This window comes from Carcharodon carcharias, chromosome 9 (genome assembly GCF_017639515.1).
Source record: "Carcharodon carcharias isolate sCarCar2 chromosome 9, sCarCar2.pri, whole genome shotgun sequence".
Taxonomy (NCBI): Eukaryota; Metazoa; Chordata; class Chondrichthyes; order Lamniformes; family Lamnidae; genus Carcharodon; species Carcharodon carcharias.
The window spans coordinates 67,204,654-67,224,658 of record NC_054475.1 but is presented as its reverse complement, the minus strand read 5'-3'; the positions used below and the strand labels follow the sequence as shown (position 1 = coordinate 67,224,658).

The 20,005-nt window shown below is 45.7% G+C and overlaps 1 protein-coding gene across 4 annotated transcripts in view; it reads left to right on the top strand.

Annotated features, from left to right (window-relative positions):
* Positions 1-20,005, top strand: part of dram2b (DNA-damage regulated autophagy modulator 2b) — a 138,945-nt gene that overhangs the window by 114,540 nt on the left and 4,400 nt on the right. For 3 of the 4 annotated variants that reach the window (XM_041194701.1, XM_041194700.1, XM_041194703.1), the window contains 2 exons: positions 4,445-4,527; positions 10,243-10,335. In XM_041194701.1, coding sequence (XP_041050635.1) covers positions 4,445-4,527; positions 10,243-10,335 — 176 coding nt within the window. The remainder of the gene's footprint in view (positions 1-4,444; positions 4,528-10,242; positions 10,336-20,005) is intronic. The other variant, XM_041194702.1, reaches the window with a different exon arrangement.

The window sequence follows — 20,005 nt, the reverse complement described above, 5'->3', positions numbered from 1 at the left end:
GCAGATGCATCTGTCCATGGCAGTATCATTAGGAGTGATCACCACACAGTCCTTGTGGAGATAAAGTCCCTTCTTCACATTGAGGGTACCTTCCATTGTGTTATGTGGCACTACCACTGCGCTAAATGGGAGCATTTTGGAATAGATTTAGAAACTCGAAACTGGGTATCAGTGAGGCACTATGGCCCATCAGCGACAGCAGAATTGTACTCAACCACAATGTGTAACCTCATGACCCAGCATAACCCCTGCTCTACCACTACCATCAAGCTGGTCCAATGAAGAGTGCAGGAGGGCATGCCAGAGGCAGCACCAGGCAAACCTAAAAATGAGGTGCTAATCTGAAGTCTGGAATCGGGGAAAACTGTCCACTGGTTGGAGCCATACCTACCTAACACAAAGGAAGATGGTTGTGGTTGTTGGAGGTCAGTCATCTCAGCTCCAGGACATCTCTACAGGAGTTCCTCAGGGTAGTGTCCTTGGCCTGAACATCTTTATCTGCTTCATCAATGACCTTTCCATCATAAGGTCAGAAGTGGGCATGTTCACTGATGATCGCACAATGTTCAGCACCATTTGTGACTCCTCAGATACTGAAGCAGTCCATGTCCAAATGCAACAAGACCTAGGCAATATCCAGGCTTTGTTAAGATCCCCATGGAGACTGATAACTTTTAAAAATAAATTTGAACTTCCAGTGAGTAGCTGAAAGAATTAGATGATAAGATCACATGTTTTAAGATGTTTACTGTAACAAATAGACAAAAGGCACTATTGACTAAACTCATCTTTGTAGGCAACTGTGGGATTCTGCAGTAAGTAACTCAGCTCCTGATTCCCCAAAGCCTGTCCACAATCTACAAGGCATATGTCAGGAGTGTGATGGAATACTCCCACTTGCCTGGAGAAGCATGGCTCCAACAACACTCAAGAAGCTTGGCACCATCCAGGCCAAAGCAGCCCGCTTGATCAGCACCCTATTTACCACCTTCAATATTCACTGCCTTCATCATTGATACACAGTGGCAACAGTGTGTACCATCAACAAGGTGCACTCAGAATCACAGAATTTTTACGGCACAGAAGGAGGCCGTTGACCCATTGTGTTTGCACCGGCTCTCCAAATGAGCATCATGACTTAGTGCCATTCTCCTACTTTTTGCCATTCTCCTTTTTCCCCACAGCCTTGCACATTCTTTCTATTCAAATAATCATCTAATGTCCTCTTGAATGCCTCGATTGAACCTGCCTCCACCACACTTCCAGGCAGTGCATTCCAGTCTCAAACCATTCACTGTGTGAGAAAGTTTTTTCTCACATCACATTTGCTTCTTTTGCAAATCACTTTTAAATTTGTGCCCTCTCGTTCTCGATCCTTTTATGAGCGGGAACAGTTTCTCCCTATCTAACCTAACCAGCCCCCTCATGATTTTGAATATCTCTAACAAATCTCTTCTTAGGCGCCTCCTCTCCAAGAAGAACAGTCCCAACCCCTCCAATCTAACTTCATACTTAAGTTTCTCATTCCTGGAACCATTCTTGTAAATCTCTTCTGCACTGTCCCCAATATGTTCACATCCTTCCTATAGTGTGGCACCCAGAACTGTACGCAATACTCCAGCTGAGGCCTAGCTAGTGTCTTATATATGCTCAGCATAACCTTCCTGCTCTTGTGCTCTATGCCCCTTTTAATAAAGCCCCGGATACCTTGTGCTTTATTAACAATCCTGTCACCTTCAATGATCTATGCACATATACACCTAGGCCTCTCCGCTCCTGCACCCCCTTAAGAATTGCCTCCCTTATTTTAATATTGTCTGGCTGTGTTCTTCTTACCAAAATTCATCACCTCACAATTCTCTGCACTGAACTTCATCTGCCACCTATCTGCCCACTCCACCAACTTGTCTATGTCCTTTTGAAGTTCTACACTGTCGTCCTCTCAATTTACAATACTTCCAAGTTTTGCATCATCCGCAAACTTTGAAATTGTCCCCGGCACACCAAGATCTAGATCATTAATATATATCAGGAAAAGCAAGGGACCTAATACTGACCCCTGGGGAACTTCCTCCAGCCCAAAATATATCCATTGCTCATTACCCCCGTTTCCTATTACTCAGCTGATTTTCTATCCATGTTGCTATTGTCCCTTTTATTCCATGAGCAATAACATCTCTCACAAGCCTGTTGTGTGGAACTGTATTGAATGCCTTTTGAAAGTCCATGTACACCACATCGACAGCATTACCCTCATCGACCTTTTCTGTTACCTTTTCAAAAAACTCCAAGTTAGTTAAATGCGATTTCTCCTTTAGAAATCCATGCTGGCTCTTCCTTATTAGCCCATATTTTTCCATGTGACTACCAGTTCTATCCCGAATAATTTTCTCTGACTCTTGCCCACTGAAGTTATACTGACTGGTCTGTTAATTGCTGGGCTTATCCTTACAACCTTTTTTGAACAAAGGCGTAATGTTTGCAATTCTTCAGTTCTCTGGCACCTCCCCTGAGTCTAGGGAAGACTGAAAGATTATGGCTAGTGACCCTGTGATTTCCATTTTATTTCCTTCAATATCCACTCCAGCCACTTGCCAATCCTTCTTCAACGGCACCTTCCAAATCACTTGGAAGGACACACGTACTGCAGCAGTTCAAGAAGGCAATTTACCACCATCTTTTCAAGGGCAGTTAGCGATGGGCAACAAATGCTGGCCTCACCAGCAACACCACATTCCGTGAACAAATAAAAATAAGGACCAAAGACAATAGCTTCTGCCTTCTTAATAATTAATTGGAGAAATTTCTGCTCATTCTGCACTGGATGTTCGACAAACAGTCTGATAATTTAGAGACATGGAGGGGTTGAGAGAGATGGTGGTGAGGTCGAGTTGGGTATTAGCAGCGTATGTGTGAAAACTGGTGCTGTGCATTTAGATGAAGTCACCCAGGGGCAGCATGTAGATGGCAAATAATTTGCAAGGAGTCAAAGGTTGATTTTTTGAGAGGGATGATGACAGCACAATTGAAGGAGAGCGAGACAACATCTGAAGAGAGAGAGAAGCTTTAATATCAGGTAACATAGGAACCAAGAGGGGAAATTGGGTGATCAGCCGTTCAGTGAGAATAGGATTGAGGGAGCAGGAGGTGGGTCTCATGTACTAGATGAGCTCAGAAAGAGCATGAGGGGAGATAGGAGAGAAACTAGAAAAAAGATGCAAGTTCAGGGCCGGGGTGAGCAGAGAGCTTTAGAGGACGTTTGGCCAGGTTGGCTGATGGAAGGGAGGAAAGCGACAGAGACAGCTGATTAGTTAGTTTCAGTTTTATTGACAAAGAAATCCATGAGCTTCTTGCACTTGTTGGAGGTGAGGGTGGAGGGACAATGGAGAGAGGTTTAAGAAGACAGTTTGCCATAGAGAAGAGAAGCAAGGGCTATTTTTGCATTCTAGGATGTTCCTGTAATAATGAGCAGTTTGAACAGATGAAAACAGGAGCAGATAGTGCCTTATGAGGTCCAGGCATATCTGGCAGTGAATGGCTAAACCAGTTGTCCATCATATACTTTCAAGTTTGCGACCCTTGGACTTAAGGGGACAGAGATGAGTGCAGAAGATGCATCCACTAACCTTGACCGCTTCTGTGAGGTCATCGAACTTCTTTCGCACTGCATCCAGATCCTCAGGGCTACACTACAGGAATTACAGGAGTAAGGAAGTCCTACTCCCAATGGCTTTGTTGAGATCGCCTGGAGTACTGTGTACAGTTTTGTGACTGTACCTAGGGAAGAATATACTTGCCTTCAAAGGGAGCAGAATCATGGTTCACCCCAGATTGATTCCTGGAGAGAGAGGGATGTCTTGTGAGGAGCGATTGACTAAATAGTGCCTTTAGTGTCTGGAATTTAGAAGAATCAGAGGTGGTCTCATTGAAATGTCAGTTTTCAGAGGGCTTGGGAGGGTAAATGTTGAGAGGCTGTTCTCTCTGGCTGGGGGATCTAGAATTAGGGGCCACAGATTCAGGAAAAGGGGTTGGTCATTTTGAAGTGAAATGAGGAGAAATTTCTTCTCTCAGGATTGTGAATCTTTGGAATTCTCTACCTAGAGCACTGTGGGCACTCAATCATTGAGTATGTTCAAAGATGAGATAGATACACTTTTGCATTCTAAGGGAATGAAGGGAGATGGGGATGAGGTTGTGGTCAAGGGCTGAGTGGTCTGCAGCTGCTCCTATTTCATAAGTTCCACCAATTGATGTTTTAGAGAATCACACCAATTGGACATCGACGTGCAGAGTTCCCTACTCATCCCCTGAAAGCCTCATTCCATTTAACTATGGCCATTGACCTTTGCTGAATTCAGGCAGCTCTAGTTTAAGGTGTATAAAGTCACTGCTTTCAAAAGTTGTCTGATGTTACACGTCATTTCCATGACTTCCACCCTTCCAGTGTTTATCTCCTCTGTCACTCTCTACACAACAATCCCAACCATTGACATGGCAAAGAAGCTCCACTGGAACCCTACAGATAAGGTAAGTTTTGACCCCAAAGTGAAAATTTGGGGGTACAGGAGTCATTGAGTGGGGGGTGGGGGAGGCTTCAGTGGTTGAGTGGCGGGGAGGGAGGGCAACAGGAGTTGACCATTGGGGGAGTAGATGAAAAGGCTGAGCTCCTCCAAAAACAATGAACACAACTTTTCACAGGCTTTTTTTCCAGCAGGAATTGGGCCTCAGAGAGTAGCCAGTGCTGCCATGGAGCTCTCGACACCAAAGTCTCATCTCATCACTCCACTGGGGGCAGTGAGCTACAGTTTAGAAAGCCCTATCTTAATCCATGCAGTTGCTTCCACCCACACAGGCTGTGTTGATAGCTTAAATGTTTCCGGGTTTGAATCATTATTCTTCTCCCACCCCCCTCTGCCAAATGCTGAGGGCTGATACTACCGGGACCACAAGTTCTTCAATACTTGGCAAACAAAAAAAATTAATTCCTCATTTCATGGGTACTTGACAGTGTTAACCATTGTGAACCAAGGTTATCTCTGCAAACGCGTTTCCCCTCAAATTGGTGCTACAAAGCTTTCCTAGCATGGGCTCACATCCTTGGGCTGAGCTTAGTAGGATGTGCACTTGTTATTGGGCAGGTGAAAATTCTATTCCCATGAGCTTTGCAGTTGAGATTTGTGTGAATGTCAGACTAAGAAAAACACTAATCAACCCAGTTATACATGGATACTGATTTTAGGCAGGAAACAAAACTAGTTTGCACAGTTTGGTGATAATTTGGCAGGAAGAGCTTAACATTGAGTTTGAGGCGTAATGCTGGAGCAGATTAAAGCAACACTTCACATTTCAACTGTCACCACAATATAATGCATGAGTTTGTGATACTGACATTGAGTGCTCTAGCAGAACATTTCACCTTGGAGTTGGAAGCAGAGCAACTCCCAGTGTTCAGCTTCAGGAAACATGATAAGAATTTAGAAGGACAAATCATTCATATCACACCTAATGTTTTGCCTTATTTACTTTTACAAATACACCAGTTCCTAAGCAAGGTGAGGACAGAAATTGACTTCTGATGATGGCTTCCATAGTTCAATATCCTGCCACCTCTCGTACCACTGATTCAAATGGGAATAGCTACCACTTCATGGTTTTGGAGAGCCACTAGCTCCTGAGTCATACCCAGAAGAGGATAAATGTTATGAATAAGTACAACCACACAAGTCACTCCAGCATTACTCGCGACACAGGAGCAAATATAGGGAATTATGTGATGCGAGCAGGATTTCATAATAAGTGCTCCTGTAGAACCAAAGGCTTTACAGAAACTGCCCAGTGACATGAATTCAGGCCTATCTAGCTGAATGCACATAGCACTTGTAACAAAACAGATGAATTGACAGCACAAATTGAATTAAATATGTATGATCTGACACCCATTACAGAGACATGGCTGCAGGATGACAAAGACTGGGACCTGAATATTGAAGAGTACATGACATTTAGGAAGAACAGGAAGCTAGCTAAAGGTGGAGGGGCAGCTTTGTTAATTAAGGATGACGTTGGTTCTGGAGATCAAGATGTAGATATCAGTTTGGGTAGAGATGAAAAATATTAAAGCTAAGAAGTCACTTGGAGTGGTTTTATAGGCTGCCTAACAGTAACCACACTGGAAGACATGGTATACAGGAAGGAATAATGGCAGCTTGTGAGAAAAGTACAGCAATAATCATGGGTGATTTTAATCTACATATAGATTGAACAAATCATATTGGCGAAGGTAACCTGGATGATGAGTTCATAGTGTTTTTTCGAGCAGCATGTTCTAAAGCCAACCAGAGAGCAGGTGATGCTAGATCTGGTAATGTGCAATGAGAAAGAATTAATTAATGACCTCATAATGAAGGCACCCCTAGGGAGCAGCAGTCATGATATGTTTGAATTTCGCATTCAATTTGAGGGAAAGAGGAATGGATCTAAGACTAGTGTTTTAAACTTAAATAAGGGCAATTATGAAGGCATGAAGACGGAGTTGGCTAAAATGAACTGGGAAATTAGGTTAAGAGGTCAGTGGTAATGCAGTGGGAGACATTTAAGGGGATGTTTCAGAATACCCACAAAAGGTACATTCCAGTGAGAAAGAATAACTCTAAGGGACGAATACACCATCTGTGGCAAACTAAAGCTAACGATTGTATCAAATTGAAAGAAAAAGTGTATAATTCCACAACGATGAGTGGCAGGTCAGAAGATTGGACAGAATATAAACAGCAAAGAATGACTAAAAGATGAATAAGGAAGGGGAAATTAGAGCACGAGAGAAAGCTAGCTAGAAATATAAAAACAGATAGAGCTTCTACAGGTATTTAAAAAGGAAAAGAGTAAGTAAAGTGAGCGTTGGTCTTTTAGAGAGAGAGTCTGGGGAATTAATAATGGAAAATAAGGAAATGGTGGATGAATTGAACAGATATTTTGTGCCTGTCTTCACTGTAGAGGATACAAATAACATCCCAGAAATAATTGTGAATCAGGAGGTGAAAGCGAGGGAGGAACTTAAAACAATTACAATCACCAGGGAAAGGGTAATGAGAAAATTATTAGAACTAAAAGCTGACAAGTCCCCAGGTCCTGGTGGACTTCATCCTAGAGTCTGGAAAGAAGTGGCTGCCGAGATAGTAGATGCATTGGTTTTAATTTTCCAAAATTTCCTAGATTCTGGAAAGGTCCCATCAGATTGGAAAATAGTGAATGTGACTCCCCTATTCAATAAAGGGGGGAGACTGAAAGCAGGAAGTTATAAGCCAGTTAGCTTAACTTCTGTCCTAGGGAAAATGCTGGAATCTATTAAGGAGGTTATAGCAAGTCACCTAGAAAATCTCAATGCAATCAGACAGTCAACATGGCTTTGTGAAAGGTAAGTCATGTTTGACTAATTTATTGGAGTTCTTTGAGGAAGTGATAAGCAATGTGGATAAAGGAGAATGTGGATGTGCTGTACTTAGATTTCTAGAAGGCATTTGACAAGGTGCCACGTCAAAGGTTGCTACCCAAAATAAGAGCTCATGGTATAGGATTAGCATGGATTGATTAACTAACAGGAAGCAGAGACTAGGGATAAATGGGACACTTTCGGGTTGGCAAGGTGTGATGACTGGAGTGCCACAGGGACCTGTGCTGGATCTCAACTATTTATAATTTACATCAATGACTTGGATGAAGGGACCAAATTTATGGTTGCTAAATTTGCTGATGACGCAAAGATAGATAGGAAAGTAAGTTGTGAAGAGGACGTAAGGAGTCTGCAAAGGGACATAGGTTAAGTGAGTGTGCAAAACTTTGGCAAATGGAGAATAATGTGGGAAAATGTGAACTTGTCCACTATGGCAAGAAGAATAGAAAAGCAGCATATTATTTAAATTGAGTGAGACTGGAGAACTCTGAGGTACAGAGGGATCTGGGTGTCCTGGTCCATGATATCAGGAAAAGTTAGTATGCAGGTCCAGTAAGGCATTAGGAAGGCAAATGGAATGCTATTGTTTATTGCAAGGGGAATGGAATATAAAAGTAGAGATGTTTTGCTACAGTTATACAGGACATTGTTGAGACCACACCTGGAGTACTGTGTACAGTTTTGGTCTCCTTATTTAAGAAAGGATATAAATGTATTTGAGGCAGAAGGTTCACTCGATTGATACCTGGGATTTGGAGGCGTGGGGGGGGGTGGGGGGTGTGCGGTGTTATCCTCTGAGGAAAATTGGACAGGCTGCGCTGTATCCATTGGAATTTAGATGAATGAGAGGTGATCTTATTGAAACATATAAGATCCTGAGGGTACTTGACAGGGCAGATACTGAAAGGATGTCTCCCTTGTGGGAGAGGGTACAACTAGGGGTCACTGTTTAAAAATAAAGGGTTTGCCAGTTAAGACAGATGAGAAGTAATTTTTTTCTCTGAGGGTCACGCATCTTTGGAATTCTCTTCCCTAGAAAGCAGTGGAGGCAGGGTCAATGAATAATTTTAACTCAGAGGTAGATAACGAGAGAGTCAAAGATTGTCAGGGGTTGGCGGAATGTGGAGTTGAGGACACAATCAGATCAGCCGTGATCTTATTGAATGGGGGAGCAGGTTTGAGAGGCCAAATGACCTAGTCCTGCTCCTAACTTGTAAGTTCCTGTGACCTGTAACGTTTCTCCTATCATCATCAGCATCAGGAGAGTGATGACGAATGGACAAAATGTGGATTACAAAGAACAAAGGAAAGTACAGCACAGGAACAGGCCCTTCGGCCCTCCAAACCTGCGCAGATCATATTGCCCGTCAACTAAAACATTTTGCACTTCCGGGGTCCATATCCCTCTATTCCCATCCTATTCATGTATTTGTCAAGCTGCCTCTTCAACACCACTATCGTACCTGCTTCCACCACCTCTGGCAGTGAATTCCAGACACTCACTACCCTCTGCGTAAAAAACTTGCCCCGCACATCTCCTCTATAGTTTTCTCCTCTCACCTTAAATCTATGTTCCCTAGTAATTGAATCTTCCACCCTGGGAAAAAGCTTCTGATTATCTACTCTGTCCATGCCACTCATAATTTTGTAAACTTCTATCAAGTCGCCCCTCAATCTCCATCGCTTTAGTGAGAACAATCCGAGTTTCTCCAACTTCTCCTCATAGCTAATAACCTCCAGGCCAAGCATCATCCTGGTAAACCCCCTCTGCACCCTCTCCAATGCCTCCATATCCTTCTGGTAATGTGGCGACCAGAATTGCACGCAATATTCCAAGTGTGGCCTAACCAAGTTTCTATACAGCTGCAGCATGACTTCCCAGCTTTTATACTCAATACCCCTGCCGATGAAGGCAAGCATGCCATATGCCTTCCTGGCTACCCTATCCACCTGCGTTGCCACTTTCAGTGACCTGTGGACTTGTACACCCAGATCCCTCTGCCCATCGATGCACTTAAGGGTTCTGCCATTTACTGTATAATTCCTACCTGTATTAGATCTTCCAAAATGCATTACCTCGCATTTGTCTGGATTAAACTACATTTGCCATTTCTCCGCCCAAGTCTCCAACTGATCTATATCCCGTTGTATCCTTTGACAATCCTCTTCACTATCTGATTAGATAAAGATCAACCAGAAGCAGAACCCCAGAAATGGGAAATAGAGCTAAGAAATTGACGACCAGAGCCCTAGAAACCAGTAACAGAGCCCAGAAAACTGGGAATATAGTATAGGAAAATTGAAACGGGGAACTGATTGCAGAAAACCAGGATCAAAGCCCGGTAAATAGGTCATTCAAACCCCTCAAACCTGATACATAGGAACATGAGTGGGACATTCAGCCCTTTCCACTCAATCAGTGCGATCGACCTTTTCTCAACTGCTTTGACCTTTGCTCTTTGCCCTCCCTTTTCCATCGAAATCCATCCACCCGAGTTTTATTCCAGCATCCGCAGCCTTTCGGGGGAGAGTTCCAGATTTCCACTACCCCTGTGTGAAGAACTGCTTCTTGATATCACCCCTGAGCAGCCTGGCTCGAACTTTTAGATTATGCCCCTTGTTCTGGTCTGCTCCCCTCCCCCCAGAGGAAATTAATGGGGCACTGAGTTTGGAGGGCAGACTGTGCTGGTTGCCGAGTAATCAATGCAGTGGCCAAAAGTGTGGACTGAGACAGGATGTACTCTAGGTTAGATGCTGACTTTTGGCCTCCGGGTTTGTTTGTCTTTTGGCAGGGCTACACATTGCATTTGGTCAGTACGATCTCGGAATGGTCTCTCGCCTTTTCCTTCCTCTGCTTCTTCCTGACTTATATCCGAGATTTTCAGGTGAGTTTCACTGAGTGAGGTTCAGTTAATACTGATGTATGTTGTGGAGCTCAGAGGAACTTGTGCCTTGAAACACAGTCTCACCAATATGGGAGGAAGATGTTTGTGTGTCAAATCAGCACCAGACTGCATGTGGGAGTGTTCACAAGGGCTCTGGCAAATGTCTAGGCTCAGCTGAACTGAATCAGACCCACAAGCCAGGCAGAGCCCAAAAACAATTCTGCTGCCCAAGGTATTGCCAGAATATTGTTGGCTTAGCTCTTTGGTATTCCACATTCAACTCAGAATTTAACTTGTATTTCCTGTTCCCAGTGGATGTCCCTTTCAGACTATATATTTTTGAAAACTCTAGTTAAAAAAAACCTTGACTGCCTACAGAACCCTAATTTCATTGTCCCACTTCTTGTGTCAACATTTTCCCCATTATAGATTCTAATGTCCACATTTATGCTGGGATCATTCCTGTGTGAATTTGTCACCCTTTAATTACAGCCTCCCACCAGTGGCAGTGCTGTCATGCCTTAATTTGCTGACTCCCAGCTCCTCAATCCATATTGTGCAGAACTGTGGTCAAAACAACTCTACTGTCTGCTTCCCAAATTGCCATAAGTTTTGCTGTTTAATTATAAATCCTCATCTACAAATCCAGCCATGACCTCATTTTTGCCTTAACTCTGTAATTGCTTCCAGCTCTCCAAACCTCTGAAATCTCTCTGCTCCTCCAAATCTGGCCTCTTGCATATCCCCCACTTACTGTGTTCCACCATTGATGACCATGCCTTCAGCTGCCAAGCCCCTATGCCCTGGAATTCCCTCTATAAATTTCTCTGTCTATCCACCTCATCCTCGTCATCTCAGACCCTCCTTAAGACTTACTACTTTAACAGAGTTTTTGATTACCTTTCCTTTGGCTCCGTGTCAGATTTAGTTGATAACACTCCTGTGAAGTGCCTCAGGATGTTTTACCACATTAAGGTTGATATATAAATGTAAGTTGTTAGATAAAGGTAAGGACAAAGGATAATATTTTACAGTGGAGATAATTACCTTTGCCCAATTACACCCCCGCTCCTCCTTTCACCACCCTCCTATCCCACATGACTTTAAGACTCATCTCATCTAATACTGAAAACCTCATTCATGTCTTTGTCACTCTTAAGTTTGACTATTGTAATGCATCCTTGGCTGGTCTCCCAAAATCTATCCTTTGTAAAGTTAATGACATCCAAAACTCTGCTGCCTTTGTCCTAACTTGCACCAAGTCTTGTTCACCCTACATTAGCTCCCTGACATGCAACATCTTGATTTTAAAATTCTGCTCCTTAAATCCCTTTTCAAATCCCTCCATGGTCTCATATTTTCCTTTCTCTGTAATTTCTTCCACCCCATAACCCTCGGAGATATTCAAGAAAGGAGGGAGACAGAACACAGGAAACTAGAAGCTAGTTAGCCTAAGATCTTTAATAGGGAAAATGCTGAATTCGTTATTAAGGAGGTAGTAGCAAAACACTTAGAAAATCATAATACAATCAGGTGTTGTCAGCGTGGCTTTCTGAAAAGGAAATCATGTTTGACTATTAGAGTTCCTAGAGGATGTTACAAGCAACATGGATAAAGGGGAACCTGTGGATGCGCTGTACTTGGATTTCCAAACGGCATTTGATAAGGTGCCACATCAAAAGTTACTACACAAATAAGAGCTCATGTTGTAGGGGCATCGATAGAGGATTGGTTAGCTAACAGGAAGCGGAGAGTAAGAATAAAAGTCATTCTCAGGTTGGTAAATTATTACTAGTGGAATGCTGCAGGGATCAGTGCTGGGGCCTCAACTATTTACAAATTACATCAAAGACTTTGATGAAAGTACCAAATGTATGGTTGCTAAATGTGCTGATTACTCAAAGACAGATAGGAAAGTAAGTTGGCAAGAGGGCATAGAGTCTACAAAGGTACGTAGATAGGTTAAGTGAGTAGACAAAAATTTGGCAAATGGAGTATAATGTGGGAAAATGTGAACTTGTCCACTTTGATTGGAAGAATAGAAAAGTGGCATATTATTTAAGTGGAGAGAGATTGCATAACTCTGAGGTACAGAGGGATCTGGGAGTCCTGGTACATGAAACACAAAAGGTCGGTGTGCAGGTACAGCAAGTAATTAGGAGAGCAAGTGAAATGTTGGTGTCTATTGCAAGGGGAATTGAGTATAAAATTAGTGAAGTGTTGCTGCAGCTGTACAGGGCCTTAGTTTTGGACTGCATCTGGATTACTATATACAGTTTTGGTCTCCTTATTTAAGAAAGGATATAATAGCATTAGAAGCAGTTCAGAGAAGTTGCCTGGGATGGAGGGGTTATCTTTTGAAGAAAGGTTGAGCCAATAGAGTTTAGAAGAATGAGAGGTGATCTTATTGAAACATATAAGATCCTGAGGGGACTCGACAAGGTGGATGCTGAAAGGATGTTTCCCCTTGTGGGAGGGTCTAGAACTAGGGGACACAGTTTAAAAATCAGGGGTCTCCCATTTAAGACGGAGATGAGAATTATTTTCTTAAGAGTGTGTTAGTCTATAGAATTCTCATACCCAGAGAGCAAGAGTGGCTGGGTCATTGAATATATTCAAGGCTGAGTTAGACAGACTTTTGATCGACAAGGGAGTCCGGGGTTATGGGGGACAGACAGGAAAGTGGAGTTGAGCCCACAAGCAGGATAGCCATGGCTTTATCGAATGGTGGAGCAGGTTCAATGGGCTGAATGATCTCCTCCTGTTCTTAATTAGAGGCAAATGGTGGCGTAGTGGTACTGTCACTGAACTAGTAATCCTGAAGCCAAGGCTAATGTCCTGGGACACAGGTTCAAATCCCAGCACCGAGGAATTTAAAATTCAATTAATAAAATCTGGAATTGAAAGCTAGATGAAATTATCATCAATTGCCGTAAAAACCGATCTGATTCATTAGGGAAGGAAATCTGCCATCTTTATCTAATCTGGCCTACATGTGACTCCAGACCCACAGCAATGTGGCTGACTCTTAACTGCCCTCTGAAAAAAGAAACACTTAGTTTAAGGGCAGTTAGGGATGGGCAACAAATACTGGCTTTGCCAGTGATGTCCACATCCTATGAAAGAATAAATTCTTTTATATCTGCGCTCCTCTAATTCTGACTTGAGATTTCAATTTTAATCGCTGCACCATTGGGGGCTGTGCCATCAGCTGCCTGGGTCCTAAGCTCTTGAATTCCCTCCCTTCAAACTCTTTCTCTCCTCCTTTAAGACACTTGTTGGAACCGACCTCTTTGACCAAGCTTTTGGTCATCTGACCAAATACCTCCTTATGTGGTTCGGTGTCTTACTTTGTTTTATAATGTTGCTGTGAAGCACCTTGAGACATTTCATTGTGTTAAAGATCCTATATTAATATAAATTGATGTTGACTACACTTGAACCTGTCTTCAAGTACACTAGTTTGCATGAGATTGACTTGTACCTCTAAAAAATGAAACCAAACTCTCTGAAACTGCACCGTGGGTGAACTGAGAGCCCTGAGTGATTCTGTTTCAGCTGACCCTCCACCCACAGCCAGTCAGAACATTAACTTGCCCTCTCCATTACTGATGTTGATGAGGAATTCCAGAATGTTCTATGCTGCTATTTTTGCCATCGAACACCCAATGTTAGGTCCTAAAGTCTTTCAGGAATTACTTTGGGGTAGGACTTTGGCTATCATTGTGCTCCTTTTATGCCTCTAATAGGGATGCATGAAGTCTAGTGCCCACCCCACAAATTCAATTTCATTCCCAATAACATTGCAATGAATCGGGCGGTGAAGCAGACTGGGGTCACGTCCTTTAAGGGGCTGAGGATTTGGGTTTTATGTCAGTAATCACATGACTGCAGCTTGGAGGTGCTGTGTGAGCTTGGTGACTAACCTCACTCACTGCTAGCTTCTCCTCAGGGAAAGTCTGTATACAACTGACCTGGAACTAGTTAGACAGGTCAACAGCCTGTGAGTGCCCCATAAACACTGCACAAGCACATGTGCTAGCATGAACCAGGATCACTTCCTTTCACTGTTAAGTATTTACATTACTCTCCTACTCAGTGGTATCACTCTCAACTCAAAGGGCAGAATTGTCCCAGTTTGCACTAAGAGCACTAGCGGGCAAGAATTAGAACATTTTATCTACCAGCCACAATGGCAACTTTTCATACTGTATTATCCCAATCCCGCCTCATTAACCATTCATTCCTGGGAAATGCGTTGTTTTGCTGGTGGGCAGCCTCCAATTTGCCTGCCACGCCGTCACCTCGCCACTTCCTCACGCCGGGTACCATATTTAACGTACAGCTGTGCGTACACCTTCCAGGCCAGGACTGCTGCACAGAAGACATGGCCCCGAAAGGCAAGAAGAGTACAGCCCCAGGTTCAATGAAGCGTCCCTCGAGTGCCTTTGACATAGTGGAGGCTCACTGTGATGTCCTCTACCCTGGCTCTGGCTGCAGGAGGGGAAGCAACATCACCAATCCAGCTTGGGAGACAGTGGCAGTAGTAGTTAGTGCCCTGCAAAAGAGGACAGCCACCCAGGTCCAATAGAGGATGAATGATCTCCTCTGTTCTGCCAGGGTAAGTCACTCTTCTCATCACTCTCAACTCTCACACTCACAAACCCATCACACATCCACAGGGCCCACACTCACTGCCAGTGCAAGAGACGTCACCATTCATTCTCTCACACACACCTTCATTGGTTCCATGGACAGGATAGGGACACTCACCATCCACACATGCCAGGCATACTTATGATATGGCCCGGCAGGCATCCTGCTTACACTCTCTCCATCCCTATTCACTGCAGGACAAGCCGGCACACAACAAGAGGGAGAGGTCACAGACCGGTGGCGGAATGCCTGAAATCAAGGTCCTCACGGACTTTGAAAACAGAGCCATCCAGCTGGCCGGCGAGGACCTGGACCATTCCTGTGACAGTGAGGTCGGTGGTGCTCTACCAAGTTAGGATCCAGTAGTGCAACGTCCATCAGATAATAATCCTGTGAGTCAGTTCTGCTGTTCCATAGTCCCCTGCCATGCACTAAGTATCTCTCCTCGCATTAGCAGGCACATCTGGGAAACAGCTGAGGTCCTTGACTCAAGCCCTGAAGGCACCTCAGAAGAGGAATCTGCTGAATCCCTATTGCAGACCCATTACAGCGCTCACCCACACCCTCCACCGGTGCAGAGAGACACACCTCGGTGGGACCTAGTTCTAGAGTAGCCTCGGGACCACAATCTGGTGAGCACATCGCACTTTCTGATCCACAGCAGGCGGAGACAGGGACTTCCCAGGTCCCCGGCACTTGGTGAATCGCTGGAGGCCAGAACATTGCTGAGTCCTGGTCAGATGAGGAGCCTCTGGACTCAGTCATGTCACAATTGCTGGAGCTGCAAAGGCAAGCTCAGGAACATCAGGAAGGGATGTCCGCTGCATTCCTCAAATTGCAAGATACGATGGAAGAGTCCGTCCATCTTCAGGCTGAGGTGATAGCACCAGCGTTGCAATGCACCGAGGTCAACACTGGTAGGATGATGGCTGTCATGGAGACCTTGGTCCAGGACATCGCTCCTGCTCTGCTGCGCAGGCTCCACTCCATTGCTGATGCCATATTTGGCCTCAAACAGTCTGTATAAGAGAGGGGTGTGGGGCAGCTCAATCTCACTCCCCTTCTCCTCAAGGAGTCAGCCAGGGGCCTTTGGGCACCCATAAGGAGGAGGATCAGCAGGTGTGTACCCCAGGAGCATCCACCCAGGTAACTGTGGGAGAGTCCGGCCCATCCGAATCTCCCCCTCTTGTATTCCCAGCAGCTCCTGCTCCACAGGCCGAGGCGGGTGTCGCTGCCACATAGCAGGACCCTGAAAGCAGGCAGGAGCCCTCCGGGTCTCAGCCCTCCAGAGGCTACCTGCCAAGGTCATCACAGACAGAGAGTAGCAGTCAGCAGGCTGCCTCCACCTCTGCTGTGGATGTCCAGGGAGCACCAAGATGTAGCGGCAGGGTTAGGAAAGATCAGATGTTGTTGCACAGCCTGGGCACAGGCATTAATCACTTGTATGTAATGTTCATTATTGTCAATAAACTCCCAAGAATGTCTCCCTACCTATGGCTCTTTGTTATGATGAGTAGTGTTCATGTCACTCAGATGTGAAGCCTTGGTTCCTGCACAAGATAAAGGCAGGTGTCTCAGTTCATGGCCTCTTCCATGTGCCTTGTACAACCTTCCCAGCGCACTGATGGTACCTCCTTCACTGTAACTGTACAAATCAGTAATATCTGCACCTCGATGGGGCTTATCAATGCTACCAGAATGTCCTGGGCCGGTGGCACAGAGTTCCATCATTCTCTCTGTGCTCCCAGCACCTTTGAGGTGCAGCTGGCCCCATCTCAGCATCTGCGTCCGGTGACAGTGTGGTCCTGAAGTGGTCAGATCATGAACGATGCCGTAGAATCAGGAGAAGTTAAAGTTTCCCCACTGCACCTCCATGATATGACCCTGTTCAGAGTGCAAGCGAGGTGCCATCAGCCAGACAGGAGTCAGATGGTCTCAGAGGCAATGTGAAGATCTACGGAGTGTCCTCACTGCATGTCATCATCATTCTCCTGGAATGGAGGGAATATGGGCATCCACTGCATCTCCATGACAGGAGTCTTATCATAGAGGGTATATGCGCTGTCATCAGCTAAACAGGAGTCAAACGTTCACAGATGCAATGTGAGGATCTACGAAGTGTCCTCACTACATGTTGTCATCATCCTCCATGATTGTGGCAACAATGAGGGCCTCCTGAACATGCCAGCCTCATCTGGACAATGCGATGACCTCATCGCCATCATCTTTGCCTTCGAAGACATCCTTGCCCTCCCCCCTCATTGCAGGAGATGTGCAGCTTCTTCATCTCCTCAGCCAGCTCCTCTCCCCATTACAGCGCCAGTTGTAAAGGGTGCAGCAGACGATGATGATGTGTGACACTCTCTGTGGACTGTATTGCAGAGCTCCACCAGATCGGTCCAGGCACTGGAACCTCATTTTCAGTATCCTGATGGTTTGCTCTACCAAGCTGTGAGTTGCAGCATTAGCCTCATTATACCATTGCTCTGCTGTAGTCTGAGGCTGCCACACGGGCATCATCAGCCACGGCCTCTGTGGGTAACCCTTGTCCCTGAGGAGCCATCGCTGCAGCTTCTGTGGACCCTGGAAGACTCCTGGGATCTGTGACTGACTGAGAATGTAGGAGTCGTGGACACTCCCTGGGAACTGTGTGCAGACCTGCGGGATGTGTTTGTGGTGGTCACACCAGCTGCACATTCAGCGATTGGAAGCCCTTGATGTTGATATAGTTGACCGCTTGTTACCACGGAGATCTGAGCGCCATGCGACTGCAGTCGTTCGCACCTTGCACCTGTGGGAAACCCGAGATCTGGGCAAATCCCAGCGGTCTTACTTCCTGACTTTCCTGGTCCTCAGTGAAATGCACCAAGTTGTGTGCCCTTGCAAAGATGGCATCTGTGACCTCGTGGATGCATTTGTGGGTGGCGGATTATGATATCCCACAGAGGTCACCTGTGGAGCCCTGAAAGGAGCCACTGGTGTAAAAATTGAGCGCCATGGTCACATTCACGGCCACTGGCAGTGGATGCCCTCCATGTCCCCGTGGCGCCAAATCCTGCAGCAGGTAGCAGATGTGACCAACCAGTTCCCTAGAAATGTGCATCTTTGGTGACACTGCTTTTGAGTCATCTGCAGGAATGACAAATGCTGTCTGTAGACCCTGGGAGTTGCTAGGCACAGAGCAGTGACAGCTCACTGTGGCTCTTCAGGAGCATGTGCAGGAGCCCCAGTCACACCTTCTTCCTGATGATGCTGCACCCCACTCTGCCCAGCCAGGTGCCTCCGTCGCTGTCTTCTCCTTCGTCTCCATTCTCTGTAAGCCATGAGGCACACAGCTGGGTCACCGGGCTCCATGCTCCTGATGTACTCCTCCTGCAGGATGAAAGAGAGAAACACGTGGGTTAGCATTGGGTATACTAAGAACCTCTCTTGGTTAAGTCTGAAGGCCCCTTTAACACATCCTGGAGAGTGCTGGCCATCAGTTGGATGGCCAGAGTTTAGTGCACTGCATGGCTGCTCAAAACCCCACCCTCCTCCGCCCTACTCCACCTGACTGATTGGCAGCAGCTTTGCCCACTGGACTGCCTGCTGTGCTCTCAGCTCAGGCACAGGCATTCTCCTAGCCCGCACTGCAAGACTGCGCTGTTAGCTTGAACCATGGGGAGACTGGTCCAAACCAGGATGATGACATTGCAAGGAGCTGTGAGCACCTCCACCAGTGTCTGCTCCATGGCCAGCTTTAGCAAGGAGATTGTACAATGTGCCCAGTTGCCCAATTGTTCTGCAGTCCACTAAAACGCTCATTAGTTTGCAGTCTGTTTCTGGTGCAGTCTGTTTCTGAGGGGTGCAAAGCTTTGGAGAACTTGGCAATTTCATGCCTCTGCGTTGTGTGCTTAGGCAGATAAGCTAGAGGCCCAACTCCAAGCATGTCAATGTGGCTGTGTCTGAGCTGTCTCAGCTGCAGTGGAATGGTCACTTTATGCAAGGTTTCCCTAATGTGTGGCCACTTCCCTACCCCCTACCGCCTCCCCCACCCCACGTGTTTGCCCTTGTCCCCTCCACCCCCAAACCCAACCCAACCACAGGGCAGCCCTTGCCCCAGCACCGCACTGTCAGCCAGCTGGGAAAATGTGACTTGCCTGTGCCCTCATCTGAATGTGCAGCCTTGAGGTCCAACAGGCACCTTCGCGAGTGCTGTGCAACGTTACTGTGCACGCACCTCCAAGTTCCCCCTCGATGTGTAGCCCATCAAGTGCACACTTTATAATGCCGCTGTGAAACCACGCCAACGTGCCCGGATGATCCAGCGTGGGGGGATGGTTTTGGTGAGCTGGGGTTATAATGATAAGCAGATGTATTACAATGATAAAAACAAAAAATTGCGGATGCTGGAAATCCAGAACAAAAACAGAAGTACCTGGAAAAACCCAGCAGGTCTGGCAGCATCGGCGGAGAAGAACAAAGTTGACATTTCGAGTCCTCATGACCCTTCAACAGAACTAAGTAAAAATAGGAGAGAGGTGAAATATAAGCTGGTTTAAGGTGAGGGGTGGGGGGGGAGAGAAGTTGGGGGGAGGAGGGTGGTTGTAGGGACAAGCAAGCAGTGATAGGAGCAGATAATCAAAAGATGTCACAGACAAAAGAACAAAGAGGTGTTGAAGGTGGTGATATTATCTAAAAGAATGTGCTAATTAAGAATGGATAGCAGGACACGCAATGGATATTGGTGGACAGTCTATTGGTGGACAGTCTATCACCAGAAACTGAGACAGAGAGGTCAAGGAAGGGAAGGGAAGTGTCAGAGATGGATCATGTGAAAATGATGGAGGGGTGGAGGGTTGCTTCCAATCTCCACCCCTCCATCATTTTCACATGGTCCCTCCCTTCCTTGACCTCTCTGTCTCAATTTCTGGTGATAGACTGTCCACCAATATCCATTACAAGCCTACCGACTCCCACAGCTACCTCGACTACAGCTCCTCACTTCCCGCTTCCTATAAGGACTCCATCCCAT